Here is an 18,255-nt window from a genome sequence, read left to right as displayed (position 1 = left end):
CACACATGCTCAGAGTGTACAATCCAACAGCTCACAGAGTCACATGTCTGGGCAAAGATATCACGTTCAAGACCAGGCTATTGGGAGAGGCTGAAACCTTTAAGTGAAAAGTTTAATGAAGGGTTTAAAAGATGCTTCAATGGATAAATTTAATCATGTTTTTGTGAAATACATAATTTTTTGTTTTTTTAAAAAAAGAATTGTTTAAACCCTTATTTTGGACATTAGAAAATTTAGGCACTGAGGGAAAAAAATGGGGTCAGAGAGAATTGGGGGAAGGAACCCTGTGGCCAGATTGTGCAATCAGAACGATGCGTTCACATCGACATTTTCCATTACAAATGTGGGCATAGAAATTTATAATGGAAAGAAAAACTGAGACAAAAAAAGTGAGAAAAACGTGACAAGAAGTGAAGTGTCACAGACAGAAAGTGCACACAGACATGAGGTTTTACTTTTACAGGGGGGTTGTTTCACTGTAGCATCTCCCAATGCAGGTCAGCAATAAGACCTACCTCATCCACCAACACCCCCGCCCACCCCACCCACCCCACCCCTGCACCACTCAGGACAGGTGGAAAATATCAGGTTCTTGGGGCTTTACAAAACCAGCTGCATTTCCCAGAGCAGATCAGCAACAATAGCAGGTACTTAAGAGCTTTACTAGATCAGTGTTATCCCTTTAGCTAAGATTAGCAACAATGCCAAGCATTTTGTGCTCGGTCAGACCAACCTAATCCCCACCTCCCTCCCTAAACTGCAGATCAACAATGTTATCTGGTATTCTGAGATTTACTGGACCAGCCTCGTTCCTCGGAGGGACACCAGGTTCCCAGGCCTTTATCGAAACTAGTCTTATACTCCAGTACACGTTAGAATCAATACCAACCACTTACTGCTTTACTGGCCGTGATGTGGAGATGCCGGTGATGGATTGGGGTGGACAAATGTAAGGAGTTTTACAACACCAGGTTATAGTCCAACCTATAACCTGGTGTTGTAAGACTCCTTACATTTGCTTCATTGGCTACTACAGTCTTGTGATCATCCACTTTATTACAGAGTGTGCTTTTTTTGAAGTGCTTTTTTCAGCCTTGATGTTTGTATTAGAGCTGGAACCTTTCCCGATTAAAATTTAAGACTATCACATTATTTTAGTTGTCAGCTGTAGCTCAGTGGTGGCACTCTCGCCTCTGAGTCAAGAAGGTTGTGAGTTCAAGTCCCACACCATGAGAGGTAGCACATAATCTAGGCTGACACACCAGTGCAGTACTGAGGGAGTGCTGCACTGTCTTTTGGATGAGACGTCTGCCCTCTCAGGAGAACGTAAAAGATCACACGGCACTATTTTGAAGAAGAGCAGGGGAGTTCTCCCCGGTGACCTGGGCAACACTTATCCCTCAACCAACATCACTAAAAAAACAGGCTATTTGGTCATTATCACATTGCTGTTTGTGGGAGCTTGCTGTGCACAAATTGGCTGCTGCGTTTCCTACATTAAAACAGTGATTTTAAAAATTATTTAATTGGCTGTAAAGCACTTTGGGACGTCCTGAGGTCGTGAAAGGCATCTGATAAATGCAAGTCTTTCTTTTTAAAAATTTATTGGTTTTTTTTGCTTATCTATTCATTTTAATGGTCCACCTTATAAAATTAAATACATCCTCTCTCACACATGCAATATTATTAAGCTCTCATTATAGGAGAAAGTGCAAATTCAAAACTAAAGTACAGTGCCATTAATAATATGAGCAATTTATGTGGTCACTTTGCACAAAGCAAAGGATCTGAGGCCCTCTAGTGACTCTACATAAGAAAACATCCTGCGCATGTAAATTTCAAAGGGACTATGTAGAAATGTGGAACTCAAAAAAGAAAAGGTGTCAGTAAATCAGAGGGTTTCTCTCTTTTCACCAGTCGCACTAAGCAAACCCGCTGACAGTTACGGAAAAGCTAGTTTCATTCCTTCACATTTTCAATCCCGCCCTAGAGAATATTGTCTACCCTCTGTGTCTATAAGGGACATCAAGACAGATGGCAGAGTCAATATTCTCATTTGTCAAAAGGACTTCATTGTCTTGATAACAGAACAGAATGCTCCAGCATTCCCTAACTGCTTCAGTCCTCTGCGTTTCTATACTGCTCTAAGTCATTACCCTGTTTAATAAAACAAGAGAAAAAATACCCCCCAATTTTTCTTTCAAGTAGGTCCTTCTGTCAGGAACTCAAAAGAAAACTAAAACCGGTGTCTTAAAAAGCAATGATTTCAGTCCAAAGACTGAGCCTATTCTCCTTCTCTGACTGCCACTCCCAAGTCACAGTCTGGAGTCTTCAGAAACAGGAGTGAAACGGGTGAGTGATGTAAATGCTTTCTGCAGTGGAATTTGGAAGAGGCGAAGCGGAGGCCCCTCGGAGAATCGCTTTCTTCTCCCGGTTCCAGGGGGACAAAACAACCCGCCCTGCCCACTTCTGTCCCTCAACCCTTCAGGATTGCAGGATGAGGGGGAGAGCGTGATGAAGGGGTTCGTGGAGTGAGAGGGAGGGCGAGGGGTTTGGGGGAGAGGGAGGGCGAGGGGTTTGGGGGAGAGGGAGGGCGAGGGGTTTGGGGGAGGGCGAGGGGTTTGGGGGAGAGGGAGGGCGAGGGGTTTGGGGGAGAGGGAGGGCGAGGGGTTTGGGGGAGAGGGAGGGCGAGGGGTTTGGGGGAGAGGGAGGGCGAGGGGTTTGGGGGAGAGGGAGGGCGAGGGGTTTGGGGGAGAGGGAGGGCGAGGGGTTTGGGGGAGAGGGAGGGCGAGGGGTTTGGGGGAGAGGGAGGGCGAGGGGGAGCATGAGGGGGTTAGGAATGGATGAGGGGGTTGGGGAATGAGAGGGTCGGATCCCATTTCTCTCCCCTCTCCCGGTGTGTAGAGATATGAGTGAGAGAAGGCGGGGGGACCATCCTCCTGACCCGGCTAGGAAGTGAATTCAAACTTTCATTTTCTCTTTCTCTTTTATTCTCTTGTGAACGAGTTCCTGATACGGATGTTTTGTGTGTTAAACAAATGATTATTTTTCATCTGCTGACCAGGTGGGAATCGCTGCGCCAGAAGTTTGGAGACTTTGTTCAGAAAGTGTTAAACTTTACTGTTGCGATGCATTTCCGTTTTAAATGTTTTTACATCAACAGCTGCAGCATGTTAAAATATCCCTGGAGTGGGGTCAGTGACCGGCCAGTCCTGGATTCAAGAGAAACGGGGGGGAGTGTAGGGGGGTGAGGGGAGAGTGTAGGGGGGTGGGTGGTAAAGGGAGGGAATGGGGAGTGTGGGGGGTTGTTGGTTGTGGTGGTGGGGGGTGTAATAGTAATGGAGACTCTGAGAGGTGTATTCTTATTTAATGAGTAAATGCAACTTACGCTTTTTTTAAAAAATGTATTTAATTTGTTAATTGTTTTGCTAATAGTTGTCACCTTTTGATATATATAATTGTACTTTTTGAAGGATTTTTCTATAGTGCCTTTCACAACCTCAGGACGTCCCAAAGCACTTTACACCCAGTGAAGTGTTTTTTGAAGAGTAGTCGCTGTGGAAACGTAGGAAACGCGGCAGTCAATTTGCGCACAGCAAGATCCCACAAACAGATAAATGACCAGACAATCTGATTTAGTGATGTTTGGTTTGGCCAGGACACCAGGGAGAACTCCTCTGCTCTTCTTTGAAATGGTGGCTCTGGAATCTTTTCCGTCCACCCGAGGAGGGCTGACAGGGCTTTGGTTTAAGGTCTCATCTAAATGATGGCACCTCCGACAGTGCAGCATTCCCTCGGTACTGGGAGTGTCAGTCTAGATTATGTTCTCAAGTCTCGGGAGTGGGGCTTGAACCCATGATCTTCTGACTCAGAGGTGAGAGTGCTACCAACTGAGCCAAGGCTGACATGTTTGGCTTTACTGTATGACAGAGCAGTACGTGTGTGATAAAGGGTTTGGCAGAGACCCACCAGAAGCGAGGGTTACCATGGATACCCACAGAGGCAGTACCGCCTTCCTCCCAACTGCAATTATAAATGATTGCTAATAGTTTTTGCGGGTGCTCAAACTTCTGACCTATGCTTTAAAATTGCTCCTTGTGCAATGATTGTTTCTCCTCTGTGCCAGCTGCTGTGAGAATTGTCCCGTGATTATAAAAGCGGATGGTTTCCACAGCACGGTCAGCCAATTTAAACCCTTATAGGGTTCAAATACGAGGACAGACCATCTCTTCTGAGTGATGAAATTATGTTGAGATGGTGTTGGGACCCAAGATGTTGCAATTCCGCAGAAGTAAATGGGAAAACCGAGTTCAGTTCCAAAACTGGACTGGTGGCAGCGGGAGTAAGCAATGGGACAGTAGAGGGGATCCCCCGCAAATATTACCACCCCCCCCCCCCCCTCCAGCTTGTTTGGTCCTTTGAAGTGGATGGACAGCTTGGAATATTTAAACAAAAAATGTATGCCGGAATGCTTGAGGCCTTCCCTGGCCAGTGGGCACCGCAGGGACTGGAGTGTATAGTGGATAGGGACAACAGTATTGCTGTTTAGTTTGAAAGTTTCCTTTCTCTTATGTAGGGTTTGGGTGTTTGTTGTTTGTACCAGCTCAAAAAAGGAAGCACTTGTTTTAGTTTTCTTTAATTTGGGTTGATGACCCTGGGGCAACCCAGTGTCTCCTAACACTGAAGCTCCCCTTTAATGAGAAGGCTTGTTGCCTTATGTAGAGTTTGGCTTTGGCTGACATCAAAACCGGTCCGGTTGCTAAAAGCTGTGGTATATTTAGCAAATTCGCCTGAACTGCTAGTTAATTGGTCAAAATGTCTCATTTGTTTTTTCAGTCATTCACACAGTAATAGAGCTGACCAGGAGCAGACCAACCAGACATGGCAAAACAGGATAGTTCATGGATTCCCGTATTGTGCTTAGGAGGGATGATGACACTCATAGCAATTATCGTCAAATCCTACTTCAGCGGTGAATGTTGTGATGATAATTGGATATCATTGGATGTAAAAGGTCGAGCTTTAATAGTTAAATACTTAGAATTTGAACTGCTTTCTAACTGTGTGTTTTATTTTGGGATTGTTGGGCTGCTGATATTGAATTGACGGTGGAAAATATGAAACGTGCCTTTGTTATCTCCAGACTTGACTATTCCAATGCTATTGGCTGGCCTCCCATCTTCCACCCTCCATAAACTTGAGCTCATCTAAAACTCTACTGCCCGTATCCTAACATGTACCAAGTCCTGTTCACCCATCACCCCTCTGCTCGCTGACCTACATTGGCTCCTGGTCCGGGAACGCCTCGATTTTAAAATTCTCATCCCTCCATGGCCTCGCCCCTCCCTATATCTGTAACCTCCTACAGTCCTACAACCCGTCTGAGATCTCTGCGCTCCTCCAATTCTTGCCTCTTGCGCATCACCGATTTTTCATCGCTCCACTGTTGGCGGACTTGCTTTCAGCTGCCTCGGCCCTAAGCTATGGAATTCCCTCCCTAAACCTTTCCGCCTCTCTACCTCTCTCTCCTCCTTTAAGACTTTCCTTAAAACGTACCTATTTGACCAAGCTTTTGGTCACCTGTTCTAACATCTCTTTGTGTGGCTTGGTGTCAAATTTTGTTTGATAATCGCTCCTGTGAAGCTCCTTGGAACGTTTTATTATGTTAAAGGCGCTATTTTTTGCCAGTTGTTGTTGAAAGGAGTAATCAGGAATCCAATAGGTTATCGCTCAGCAAAACCTTTGGGACTGGGTGTTGGTGATATTTTTAGGACCTGTTGCCTCCTATATAAATATTGTGCCACACCACACAGTAGTTCTGAGTGGTGAAATATACATGATGTTCTTAGTAAGATTCCTAATTTCTTCCCAAATACCATTAGCAGCCACATTTTTTTCGCTCCCTCACTTGTATGGGTCTTATAGGACATGCACTAGTAGATGCAGGTTATCGCCGTTCCTTCATCATCACTGGGTCAAAATCCTGGAACTCCCTACCCAACAGCGCCGTGGGAGAACCTTCACCACACGGGACTGCAGCGGTTCAAGAAGGCGGCTCACCACCGCCTTCTCAAGGGGCAACTAGGGGATGGGCAATAGATGCTGGCCTTGCCAGCAACGCCCACATTGCTGGCAGTGCAGCTCTTTGGCAGTGACCTGCCCTGCATTTGGGAAAAGGGAAGCTCCACTTCCCACGAAGCAGAGCTTCAAGGCAGCGGGGCCAGAGAGTTGTAGGCACTGGGACCAGCAACTGCAAGTGGAAACAGAGTGGGACACCATTTTCTGCAGAGCAGAGAAGGGTACTGAGAGAACAGTGACATCAAGGGAGGAGGGCAAATGGTGAGTGAAAACTAGTTTCAAAAGTATTACGTTGTTGATAATGGTTTGTGGGGTTTCATGATGTTGAAATGTCAGGTGCTGATTATTTTGGGGAAATGGGGGAATTGAAATGAAACCTGCTGCATAATAATAATTTTATTATTATAATATTTTATTATTATATAATTTTATTATTATTATTTGACTCTAATTCACCCTATTTCCTTCTCCGTCGTTCCTCTGTTTATTTCTCAATCTTTAAATCTCATTGGTTAAGGAGACAGACTGTTGGGCCCGTCGTTCACCATGGTCCCGTTATCAGCTCGCACTTCCAGCGAGTTACAGCGCAAAAGAATTTCAAGCTGAAGGGTGAGGGAAAAATTCTAACTAACGGGGCATGTACATGGGGTGAAATCACGCAAGGTGTGCCTCGCCATTGCTTTAATCATTGGTGCTGAGCTGAAGTTTCTCCTTTACAGAGGCTGAGGTCCAGGATGTGCTACAAAGTGTTTTAAAATATATTGGTTCTGAGCTGAATTTTGGAGGCTGTGCCGTGTGAACAATATCCAGACATCGAGACTGTTGTCCTACATCTGTTCAGTTCCACCTATGTATGCAAATCTGGTTTTTTTTTCTATCCTTTAGCACGTAAAATCAAAGTCTGACTGACATTCACCTTTCAGAGTTGTTACATCAGGTGCAACTGAGTAGAAGTCAAGTTTCAAGAAAATACTTGAGAACCAAAAGATGATAAACATCACATTGATTCTTGTGCCTGACTGTACTTTGTGCAGCATTGTGTAACCTTGGTGTAGTTCCAGTGAGAATATCACTAAGCTGTTACTGCGATGGTGTTTAATTATTTATTGGAATGTTCTTGAATTTTGTTTCTCGATTCTTATTGTTAGTTGCTAGATTACTATGATTTTTGGAAACTAGTAACCTATAATTAAAAAAAAATGATTGGAATCTTTTCACCATTCTGTGCATTAAAAAAGTGCCAAAGATTACGCTGAAAAAATCCGATATCTATAGTAATAGATATATATACATCTTGTAATATTTTAATTTAAGGCATGATGCATGATTCTCAGCAACAGTCCTGAACATAAATGACCCAACCTCAGTAAAGTTGTCACAATCACTCTCCAAGGACCTAAGCTGTAACATAAACAGACCTGAACATTTGTGCCGTTTCATCAGAAAGCGTTTTATTTTTGCAGCTCTTGAGTTTGGTAAAGTTTGCCACCCCTGGTCTAGTACCCTTTACTACACTTGCGTTTCAGTGTGCTTGCTTTTACTTGTAGCTTTTAATGTAGTCAGGCCACAGGCTGACATCTTGATTGGCAAATTGGTAAAAGAAACTCTTGCTTTGATGCACTTCATGGTAAACCATAGAACAATAGACTCAATTGATTACACATCACCACAGACATTCCCCATCAGGCTGAAGATCCCTTCATGAGAAAAACGGGTACTCGGTTCAATTGTTAATGTCCTGAATCTGATAGCCTAATGCTGCCAGCCTTCATTGAGGATTGCCCCTGTGTGTGTGTAGTAAGTAACATGATTTTTCTTTGCTGATTATTAATACAGGATTAGAGAAAGACCTTAAGACCAAACTGTTTGGACAGCACATTGCAAGTGAAGTGATCCTCAAAGCTATTAAAGGTTCTTTAATAGCCCCTGTTCCCAAGAAATCCCTCACCATGTCTCTACACGGTAACAGTGGCACTGGCAAAAACCTTGCCAGTCAACTGATAGCAGCGAACCTTTATAAAGATGGAATGAACAGCCAGTATGTTCATGTATTCATATCTACCCATCATTTCCCTCATCCTAAACTCATTGACCAGTATCAGGTAATCACTTATTATTATGGTTAGTAAAACCTTCAGTGTAACGATAGATTTATGGTATTAACAATCAACAGATACCGCACAATGCAAAACCCATGAAAATCCTGCTTTGTGTTTTTTTTTAATGCTGTGCGAGTCTTAAACCGAAGATTGTGGTAAATATTTTTGCTCCCTCACTTGTACGGGTCTTACAGAACATGAACTTGTAGTTGCATCTTATCACCGTTCCTTCATCGTCGCTGGGGCAAAGTCCTGGAACTCCCTCCCTTACAGTGCTGTGGGAGAACCTTCACCACACGGACTGCAGTGGTTCAAGAAGGCGGCTCACCACCACCTTATCAAGAGGCAACTAGGGATGGGTAATAAAAGCTGGCCTTGCCAGCGATGCCCACATCCCAAGAATGAATTTTTGAAAAAACTAGTTAATTGAGAACAAATAAGTTCGTCCAAGGTTGGACATTAAACTATGCTCCCATCCCAAATGGAAGCTAATTAGCTAGAGCAGAACCACAATTTTATTTTTACTTTTATAACAATACGTTGTGCCAAGTTTTATGGTTTGTTAGTCACAGCTCCCTGTGACTTGCATTTCCAGGAGATCAAAGGTCGCGCAGGCGTTAGGTGTTTTGCTGCAGGGAGGAGTGGGGTGGGGGGGTTGTGGGAGGAGGTTGACAGATCTCCTGAGACTTGCTGCTGGCTAGATACCTGAGCAGAATTGGTAAATCGCTGTGAGTAGGTCAACTATCTACCCTCTTGGTCAACACCTGGTCCAAACCGAAGGAGGGAAGACTCAACTTATTTCTGTGCAGTCTTATCTGGCTAATGAGTAACAACAGATGTGATATGTTCGACCAAGTACTTTTAAATGAAATTCGGAGTGAATGTTTAGTTTTTGCATTTTGTTCTCTTTCATTCCCCCCCACTGCCAATTATCATGTGATTTCTGTTGAAATCACAGTCAGGTGATTAATATTGAGTTTTTTTTTATTCGTTCACGGGATGTGGGCGTCACTGGCGAGGCCAGCATTTATTGCCCATCCCTAATTGCCCTTGAGAAGGTGGTGGTGAGCCGCCTTCTTGAACCGCTGCAGTCCGTGTGGTGACGGTTCTCCCACAGTGCTGTTAGGAAGTGAGTTCCAGAATTTTGACCCAGCGACAATGTATTATTTTAATGTATCCTTCAAGAAACCAATGATGTCAAATTAAAATTGTTGAGATGAAGCAAGACCACTATTGTGGGACTTTTTTTTTATTTCTGCAGAATGAGCTGCGAACGTGGATTCATGGAAATGTTACGATATGTCCGAGATCGATGTTTATCTTTGATGAAATGGACAAAATGCATCCAGGCCTCATCAATGCTATCAAACCTTTCTTGGACTACACCAGTGATGTCGACAAGGTGGATTATCGAAAAACAATATTCATCTTCCTGAGGTAAGTCTGCACCAAGTAACAATCAGGTTAGGGACGGGGTTTGGGCGGAGTTCCCGCTCGTGATCATTAACCAGTAACCCTGGTGAAGAGTAATGATGTTTCGAAGTATCAGACACAATGGGAGTGATTTTAACCTAACCCGCCCATCAGGAAACCCACGAGATTGGTTTTACACCCACCCAATTTTACTCTCCGTTCGGCGAGGTGTAAAACCAGTGTCCCACCCCATCCAGTGGGTTTCCTGCCCGGCGAGTTAGATTTAAATTATCCCCAATGTGACAGGCTCCAGGAGGCGATTAAATGTGAAAGTTCTCCTATGAAGTAGAAGACATCTCTAATTTTTTTTTATTCATTCATGGGACGTGGGCGTCGCTGGCAAGGCCAGCATTTATTGCCCATCCCTAATTGCCCTTGAGAAGGTGGTGGTGAGCCGCCTTCTTGAACTGCTGCAGTCCGTATGGTGAAGGTTCTCCCACAGTGCTGTTAGGAAGGGAGTTCCAGGATTTTGACCCAGCGACGATGAAGGAACGGCGATATATTTCCAAGTCGGGATGGTGTGTGACTTGGAGGGAAACGTGCAGGTGGTGTTGTTCCCATGTGCCTGCTGCACTTGTCCTTCTAGGTGGTAGAGGTCACGGGTTTGGGAGGTACTGTCGAAGAAGCCTTGGCGAGTTGCTACAGTGTATCCTGTGGATGGAACAAACTGCAGCCACGGTGTGCCGGTGGTGAAGGGAGTGAATGTTTAGGGTGGTGGATGGGGTGCCAATCAAGCGGGCTGCTTTGTCCTGGATAGTGTCGAGCTTCTTGAGTGTTGTTGGAGCTGTACTCATCCAGGCAAGTGGAGAGTATTCCATCACACTCCTGACTTGTGCCTTGTAGATGGTGGAAAGGCTTTGGGGAGTCAGGAGGTGAGTCACTCGCCACAGAATACCCAGCCTCTGGCCTGCTCTTGTAGCCACAATATTTATATGGCTGGTGCAGTTAAGTTTCTGGTCAATGGTGACCCCCAGGATGTTGATGGGGGTGGATTCGCCAATGGTAATGCCGTTGAATGTCAAGGGGAGATGGTTAGACTCTCTCTTGTTGGAGATGGTCATTGCCTGGCACTTGTCTGGCGCGAATGTTACTTGCCACTTATCAGCCCAAGCCTGGGTGTTGTCCAGGTCTTGCTGCATGCGGGCTCGGACTGCTTCATTATTTGAGAGGTTGCGAATGGAACTGAACACTGCAATCATCAGTGAACTTTAAAATGACTTTAAAAGTACCTCTTCCTGCCACAGTGATGTCCTGCTTAATGCTTGATCTTGTTGATGTTGGGTTGGGATGTCAAATGACTCTCGATTCTGTTTTCCCCCCTAATAGCAATACTGGTGGCGAAAAGATAAATGAAAAGACCTTAAGTGTTTTGATGAATGGAATGGAAAGGGAGAGCATTCAGCTGAATCACCTGGAGGAGGAACTCTCCCTGACGGTTTTCAACAAGAACGATAGTAAGTGTGTGTCACTCACGAGTGGAGACTAAAACGGTGCATAAAAATCTTAGTTGACAAAACGTATTCCATCTGTGCTACTTCACATTCCCTCACACTACAGTCCTATTTCAGACTGAAAAATGGTGTAAATTTTCTACATTGTGTTTGTTTCTTTGCGTTACAAATTGAAAAGAACACTCAAAAGACGAGGCCCAAAAATAGCCTTGTCTTCAAATACTGGTTTTAAAAAAGCTCAAAGGGTTAGAACTTTATCCTCCCAGTTCTATGACCTAGCTTCAAATTCAACCCAGACAGATAGGATGAAAGTCCCCTCCTCTGTTAGTGCTCGGATTCAGCCTCAGTCTCCCAGCACCTGTACATCCGCGGCGGCTCAAATTAACCCAATGATTAGCTGGAGTCGTGCAGATCAGAAAGAACATGGCTTCAATCTCCAGTTATGGTTGAGTTGGCTATTATCAGCCAAGGTTGCGTGGGGGGAACTCTACAACTGGTCTCAGGATGGGGAACAATCTGTCGAGGTTCTCGTTTCTGGTCACTATCCAGTGAGTCCTGTTGAAAATGCTCATGTGTAGATATCAGGTGAGGTTAGTATCAGGCTGCAAACACTCACTGTCAAGGCTCATGCGATCAATGGCCACTTGGGCAATATGCTGGAGGGCAACTAGCATCAGAGTCAACGACTACAGGAGAGGAGGAAGGGAGAGAAGTGGCACAGAAAGAGGGGGGAGAGACAAAAAAAAGTTCCAGCTCTGAGAATGATAAAGATGAGCAGAAATTTTTTTTTTTTGGTTATATTAATTTTTTTTAAAATTTCTCTTACAGGTGGGTTCTGGCACACTAACCTCATTGAAACAAACTTGATTGATCATTTTATTCCCTTTCTACCCCTGGAGTATAAACATGTTGTGTCATGTGTGAAAGCTGAAATTGCATCCAGAGGTTTAAAGGACAATGAGAAAATTGTCACCAAAATAGCAAGCAAAATGGTTTACTACCCAAAGGAGGAAAAGGTATTGTCGGTGAAAGGCTGCAAGACTGTGGCCTCGAAAGTGAATTTGTATTTCTAAGTTGGACATCTTACAGGAGAAAGATTTCACACGCCTCTTTGGTGTGTACAGAATACCTGGGACTGATTGACAAGGCACCGATCTGCTTAAGGCTCTGTTAACTGAACCCCAAGATTAGATTATTACCATGAAAATCATGCCAACAGATGAGTTATTGCCAAGTGTCTTTATGGTGCTTAAGCCATGGCCCTGCGTACGTTAGAGGATTAATGATCGTGACATCTTATCAAGAAATAATCTGCAGTCGACGTTAGAAAATATAGAAATAATATCCAGGAGTGATTGCAAGTAATTTCAGTCATAGAGTTAAATTATGTCATGAAATGTGAGTGAAAGGTTCAGGTGGTTTATATCCATTATTTCATTCCATGATCCAGTCCCATGAAGGAATATTGTGAATGCATTTTTATTCCAGTTTGTGTGTGTTATATCTGCTGACATTGTGTAGCCATAGTGGCTACGGTGGCTACCAGCTGTCAATGGATTCTGTGTAACTAGTATACAATGACACTCACAATGAAGGATTAATAATTTAATCACTGCAAATTTATTGATTAATAATCCATGGTTGATTACTGAGAAACGACGATAGTCCAAAATATATTATATCATGGGTAAATTATCCTGTTTTTAAAAAGTGCAGGGCTGAGATGATAAACCATTGTGCTAAAGTTTCAAACTGAGGCCAGGTTCTTCGGCCTGATCGAAAATACAATGAAAGCAAGTATCCAATTGAGTTAGCTTGCCGCAGGTGACAGTTCTAGAAGTCGAGGTACCTGTGGCAGGTATGAAAGGTAATAGTGACGTCAACTGTGACATACTCTGGGAAAAGCCTCTTCGTATCAATGGTTGTGAAAATGTGTGATGCACTGCCCCAGTGCAAGATACAAAGTCAATTGAGGTGTTTAGAGAGAAGATAGATACTTACTTGGGAGGTAAGGGTCCTCGGGGATATGCAGGAAACATAGGAAATTGGCCCATTGAACCTGCTCCATCATTTTGTGTTAGCTGCATCTGCCATTAAAAATGGCAGATGCAGCTAACACAAAATGATGGAGCAGGTTCAATGGGCTAAAAATCTACTCCTGTACCTATGAATTTGACCTTTTGTGTATTTGTGCGAATGAAAAGAAAAAAAATATGCTTCTGGGAGGAGTAATTCTGTAGAAATAATTTTTGTCTGTTTATCAACACTGACTCTCAACTTATGATAAAAAGAGGTGAAACACCATGGTCTATTTGGCTTAGGTTGATAAGGTGCTTACAGTTGTATCATGTGGCACAAATCCACCTGTCTCAGTTCAGGGCATTTTTATACAGTTGTGTTTTTCTCCCCCCCCCCCCCCCCCCCCAAATATTTGTGAATGCTGTGTTGATTAAAGTGGAAAATCAGTGCTCGGAAATGTAATAGTTAACGTCTAGCATTCCCAGTTCAGGTATAGCATTGTCTTGATGCAGAGTTGAACCTGTTGTACATGGCCCTGACAGGATGTGCACCCCAGTGTAAGATGTGCACCAGTGGGACATTACACTTCTATTTCCCTGGGGCCTGATGATTGCGACTGCCATTTTGACACTCAGTGATGGTTTTGCGCTCTGAATCTGTACCTACTAAGAACCTGGTTGACTGCCCAAAATGAAAACCACTCAGAACCAACTGAGAGAGGAGATTCCTATCTGGGTTAGTAAGGTAAGGGCAGTGTTTTAATTGTCTGCTTGGCTCAGCAGTAGCCTCTGAGTCAGAAGGTCGTGGGTTCAAACCTTACTTCGGAGACTTGGGCACATAATCCAGGCTGACACTTCAGTGCAGCACTGAGGGAGCGCTGCACTGTCAGAGGTGCTGTTTTACAGATGAGATGTTCAACCGAGACCATGTCTGCCCTCTCGGGTGGACATAAAAGATCCCATTGCACTATTTGAAGACGAGCAGGGATGTCCTCCCAGTGTCCTGGCCAATATTTTTCCCTCAACTAACACCACTAAAAACAGATTACCTGGTTATTTATCTCATTGCTGTTTGTGGGACCTTGCTGTATGCAAATTAGCTCCTGCAATTCCCTACATTACAGCAGTGGCAGTCATTCATTGGCTGTAAATTGCTTTGGGACATCCTGAGGATATGAAAGGTGCTATTTAAATGCAAAATATTTCTAACCCGCTGTGTTCTCCACTCCCACTACTGTTTGTCAAAGAAAATGAGACTTGACCTTAACTCTTGTTTGAGATGCAGTCAAAATCTAAATTACTGCTGCTAAAAAGGAAATGTTACTGTTTTTAATTTGCTTAATAAACTTTTATTCATGTTTATGTATGTAGGTGAAAAATCAAAATGAGATGGTAATTTTTAATATAGAAAGCTATGCTAGTGCACAATAGACTAAGGCTACAGTCCTTGTCTAGATGCCAGAAACGAGGGTCCTAGATACAGGGTCAAAAATGTGCAAGTTTATTAAGAGTTAAATGACATACTTACTCAGACAACACGGCAACCCTTAACATGTTACAGTCGTTAAGCTCAACTTCCTAAATCTGCTTCCTTCCCTTCTAACTTCTGACTACCATCTCGTGCTTTTTACACCCTTTCTAACTATATTGATCCATGTACATTCCATAGCCCCTACACACCATGAATCATCTCAAATCAGTCATTATCAAGAAGTACCAGGCTTTCTAAAATCCATCACCCTGAGCTCTCTATCGGGCATCCAATGTCCTGGAGGCTAGCAGCAACTGCTGGTGTTTAGGTTCTAGTAAAGCACAGAATGTATTATATTATGGCTTCGCTGTAGATAACGTAGTCTTTAGTAGGTTGTCAGCCCTACAGGATTGTCCTGGAGTATGCAGGAATTGAAGATTAATCTCCAGGAGAAAAATCATAGGGGCAATAAAAAAAAATAATATTCTTTCCACACTTTGGTTTAATAGTTATAACTAAGAGTCAATAACCATCCAATAGGGTAATAAAGAATCTAATAGCTTTCAAATTAGCATGGGAAGGAGGGGGGCGCTATGAGAATGGACATGTTGGATGACCAATGGTTGGGGGGGGGGGGGGGAGAGGAGAGAGGGAGGGAGGAGGACATGTGATTAAACCTCCAGGAATACATCCAATCAGAGTTGGCAACCCTAGGGGTCGATTTTGCAATGGTGGTGGGTTGGCAGCGGCCGGGGGGGGGGGGTGAAGGTGCGTGTGGCAAACCCGCATAAACAAAACTTACCGTTTGTGACGTGATCGCATGTTGATTGCTGATGATTAATGTCCTCTCCGGGTTTCGCGCCCGGCAGCCAGCCTGCTCGACAGATTGGCTGCCGTCAGGAGCCGCAACGCGAGGTGGGGTTGGGGGGGTGGCGGGGGGGATGATTGGGGGGGGTGGAGAGAGGGGAAGTTTGGGGGGGCGGGGAGAGTGCAAGATGGGGGGTGAAGAGAGGAAGATCGGGGGTGAAGAGGGGGTATCAGGAAGACATCGGGGGGTTGAAGAGGGGGAGATTGGAGAGGGAGACATCGGACATCAGAGCAGGGTGCAAAGGTAGGTTCATTTTGTGTTTTAACTTCCTTCTATGGTTTTTTATTTAATTTATTTTGTTTCTTTTTCCTGATCCAGCCCTTCACTGCTGGTTTCACCAGGCGTGAACCAGAAGCGGTGAGCAAGCCGCTTCTGATAAGTTCTGATAAGGTAAGTTTAAAAATCATGACAATCACGTAATCTGTCACAGGTAAAGTGCCTTAAGTACCTCAATGAGGTACATTTGGCTCTTTAACTGTCACCCCGCTGGTTTTAATTGCCGGCGGGACTTCCGATTTCGGGTCATCCGCGCACACACAGGTGGGTCCCTGGGAAACTCGGAAGTTGACAGTTTGGAGTCAGCTTCCGACCCCGAACGGGATTTCCGCGATTTTCGAAGTCCCCCCCCCCCCCCCCCCCCCCGGCCCTTAACGCACCCGCAGCTGCCTCCTAAAATTGAGCCCCTAGTCTCTAGGCATGCAAGAATTGTATGAAAGTCCAGCTCTAAGTGTGAGCAATGTGTTTTACCTTGAGGTCAAGCTGCATGTGACCTCTGTGAATACTGCACTGTCGGTAATGTCCTGCAGGCTTTTAACTTTAGGACCTTAATACAAATTGGATCTTTACTTACAAAATGGCTTCTCCTACTATCTCTCAATCCTCTAACACACCTCGTTGAAATGAGCCGAGCAGTGGTGAAGCTGAGAGCAACAGGAGTGGCTGGGTATTCCTGACAGGATACTGCTCCACCAATTCTCAACATACCAACCCCAATGGGAAAAATGAACATTATCACAAAAACCAAAATGGCTTCTATAAAATTTTATTGCTGAAAGTTTACAAAGTAAAATTGAGAGTGCATTTAAAAAAAACAAAATTGTGCTTAGCAGTATTGTGTGAAAAATAAATATAAAAGTATTGACTACAGTATCCTGTCACTAGCCTTCCGTTGGACCAAACCACTGGGAGAAGGGGGATGTTTTACACACCCATTTTTTTTGTTGCATGGACTTTATGCCCCTTTCTCCTGGTACAAACCCCAGACTTGCTATCTGATTCTCCACTCCCCCCTCTTTCTCCGGTCATTATGCTTCTGCCTCCTGGAATTCCCTTTTCAAAATCACTTCGTCCTCATAGCTCTGGCCCAGCCTTCAGAAACTTCCTTAAAATCTTTACCTCCATCTGCACCTTTGGTCTCCTCTTTTTCCTACTCAGTGTCTACCTCACCACCCTTCTAAAGGGGAGGGAGCGGGGTTGGTGTAAATTTGTTTCTCTGTTGATGACACTGGGGAAACTCATGTCATCTTTATGGATCAATTACAAAAGCCAACTTAGCAAATTAAATCACATTATCATCAATGTCTATCACACACTCCAGTCCCTCCACCGGTCACCGAAGACCTCAAGTGTACCAGCAGACACTGCTTGCTCCTTCTCCAGGGCCACCTGGGCATAGAGAAAGCCACTGAAGAGACAGGCAGCCAGAGTGAGCCCCGGGTCACGTCCAATCTGGACCTGTGGATGGTCACCTTGGCCAGGCCCAGGAGCAGACCCATGAGGGGGGTCCCATTTACCCACCCCCCTCCCCCGGGCGGCTGAAGATCAGGAGCAAGGGACTGAACTGCAACTGAAATTGAGGAGCAGCCCCTTCAAATAGTGGAACAGGGGCTGCAACCTCTCACACTCCATATGCACGTGGTACACGGACTCATCCAGGCTGCAAAAGTTACAGGAGGCCTGGAAGTCCGTGAAGTGGCTTAAAAGCTGGTTTGTGGAGACTGCTCCGTGCAACTCTCCACTCCAGATCCCCAATAGTGCAGAGGAGGACTCCCGCGGAGAGAACCCTCCACTGGGGGCATCCCCCCCCCCGCCTCCGCCGGACAGAAATGGACGAGGGCGAGGATCGAGCTTCTTGAGTGTTTTATTAAATTTTGCTTGATGACACTGGGGCAATCCAATGTCTCCTTATTGATCAATTAAAAAGAGTGGACTACTCTTTTAATTCAGGCCCCCTTTTCTTAAAATCAAAAGCAGCTTTCTATTGGTTGTGCCCCCCTAAAAAGGGGACGCTTTTGTTAGTTTTTTAAAAAAAAATTATTTTGCTCGATGACACGGTGGGGGGGGGGCAATCCAGTGTCTCCTTATCGCTCAATTAAAAAGAGTATTGTGTTTCTTTTTAACTCATTAAATTATTTTTTTTGCTTAAGCCCCCTTTTATAAGGGGGTGGTTAGGGTGTAACTTTATTTTTAAAAGCAAATCAAAACCAAATAACAAACAGAGACAAATAATAATGTTAATGTTCTGGTCAAGGATGCACTCCAGCCCACTGGGAGCTTCTTGCAACTGCTGCAGGCATAGCGGAAGTGTATTCCATCAGAGTCCTGACTTGTGGCCCCGCCTCCCTAATTTCATATGCGCATATTAAGATACTGACTCCTCCCACTTAATATATTCAGGAGCTGCTGGTTACAGGCTCCCTTGTGACCAATGCGAAGAGTCGCTAGCAGAGGGGCGGAAATGACGTACGGGGCACCTGCCGTGCGGGGCGGAAGATATTTGTATTTCCGGTTGCGGTGG

General features: G+C 44.5%; 1 protein-coding gene across 3 annotated transcripts; it reads left to right on the top strand.

Moving 5' to 3' along the window:
* Positions 1 to 2,203: 2,203 nt before the first annotated feature.
* LOC137300665 (torsin-1A-like) lies at positions 2,204 to 15,081 on the top strand. 3 transcript variants are annotated; one of them, XM_067969898.1, is made up of 6 exons: positions 2,204 to 2,352; positions 4,837 to 5,014; positions 7,915 to 8,180; positions 9,439 to 9,614; positions 10,977 to 11,104; positions 11,930 to 15,081. In XM_067969898.1, the coding sequence occupies exons 2-6, from the start codon at positions 4,882 to 4,884 to the stop codon at positions 12,172 to 12,174; spliced, it is 948 nt and encodes a 315-aa protein (XP_067825999.1). In that variant the 5' UTR covers positions 2,204 to 2,352; positions 4,837 to 4,881; the 3' UTR covers positions 12,175 to 15,081. The 3 variants fall into 3 exon arrangements, with proteins under 3 accessions (XP_067825999.1, XP_067825998.1, XP_067825997.1); XM_067969897.1 differs by lacking the exon at positions 2,204 to 2,352 and adding an exon at positions 2,414 to 2,522; XM_067969896.1 differs by lacking the exon at positions 2,204 to 2,352 and adding an exon at positions 2,919 to 3,064.
* Positions 15,082 to 18,255: the final 3,174 nt, after the last annotated feature.

Source organism: Heptranchias perlo, chromosome 31 (genome assembly GCF_035084215.1).
Source record: "Heptranchias perlo isolate sHepPer1 chromosome 31, sHepPer1.hap1, whole genome shotgun sequence".
NCBI lineage: Eukaryota > Metazoa > Chordata > Chondrichthyes > Hexanchiformes > Hexanchidae > Heptranchias > Heptranchias perlo.
This window is presented reverse-complemented; position numbering and strand designations above follow the sequence as displayed.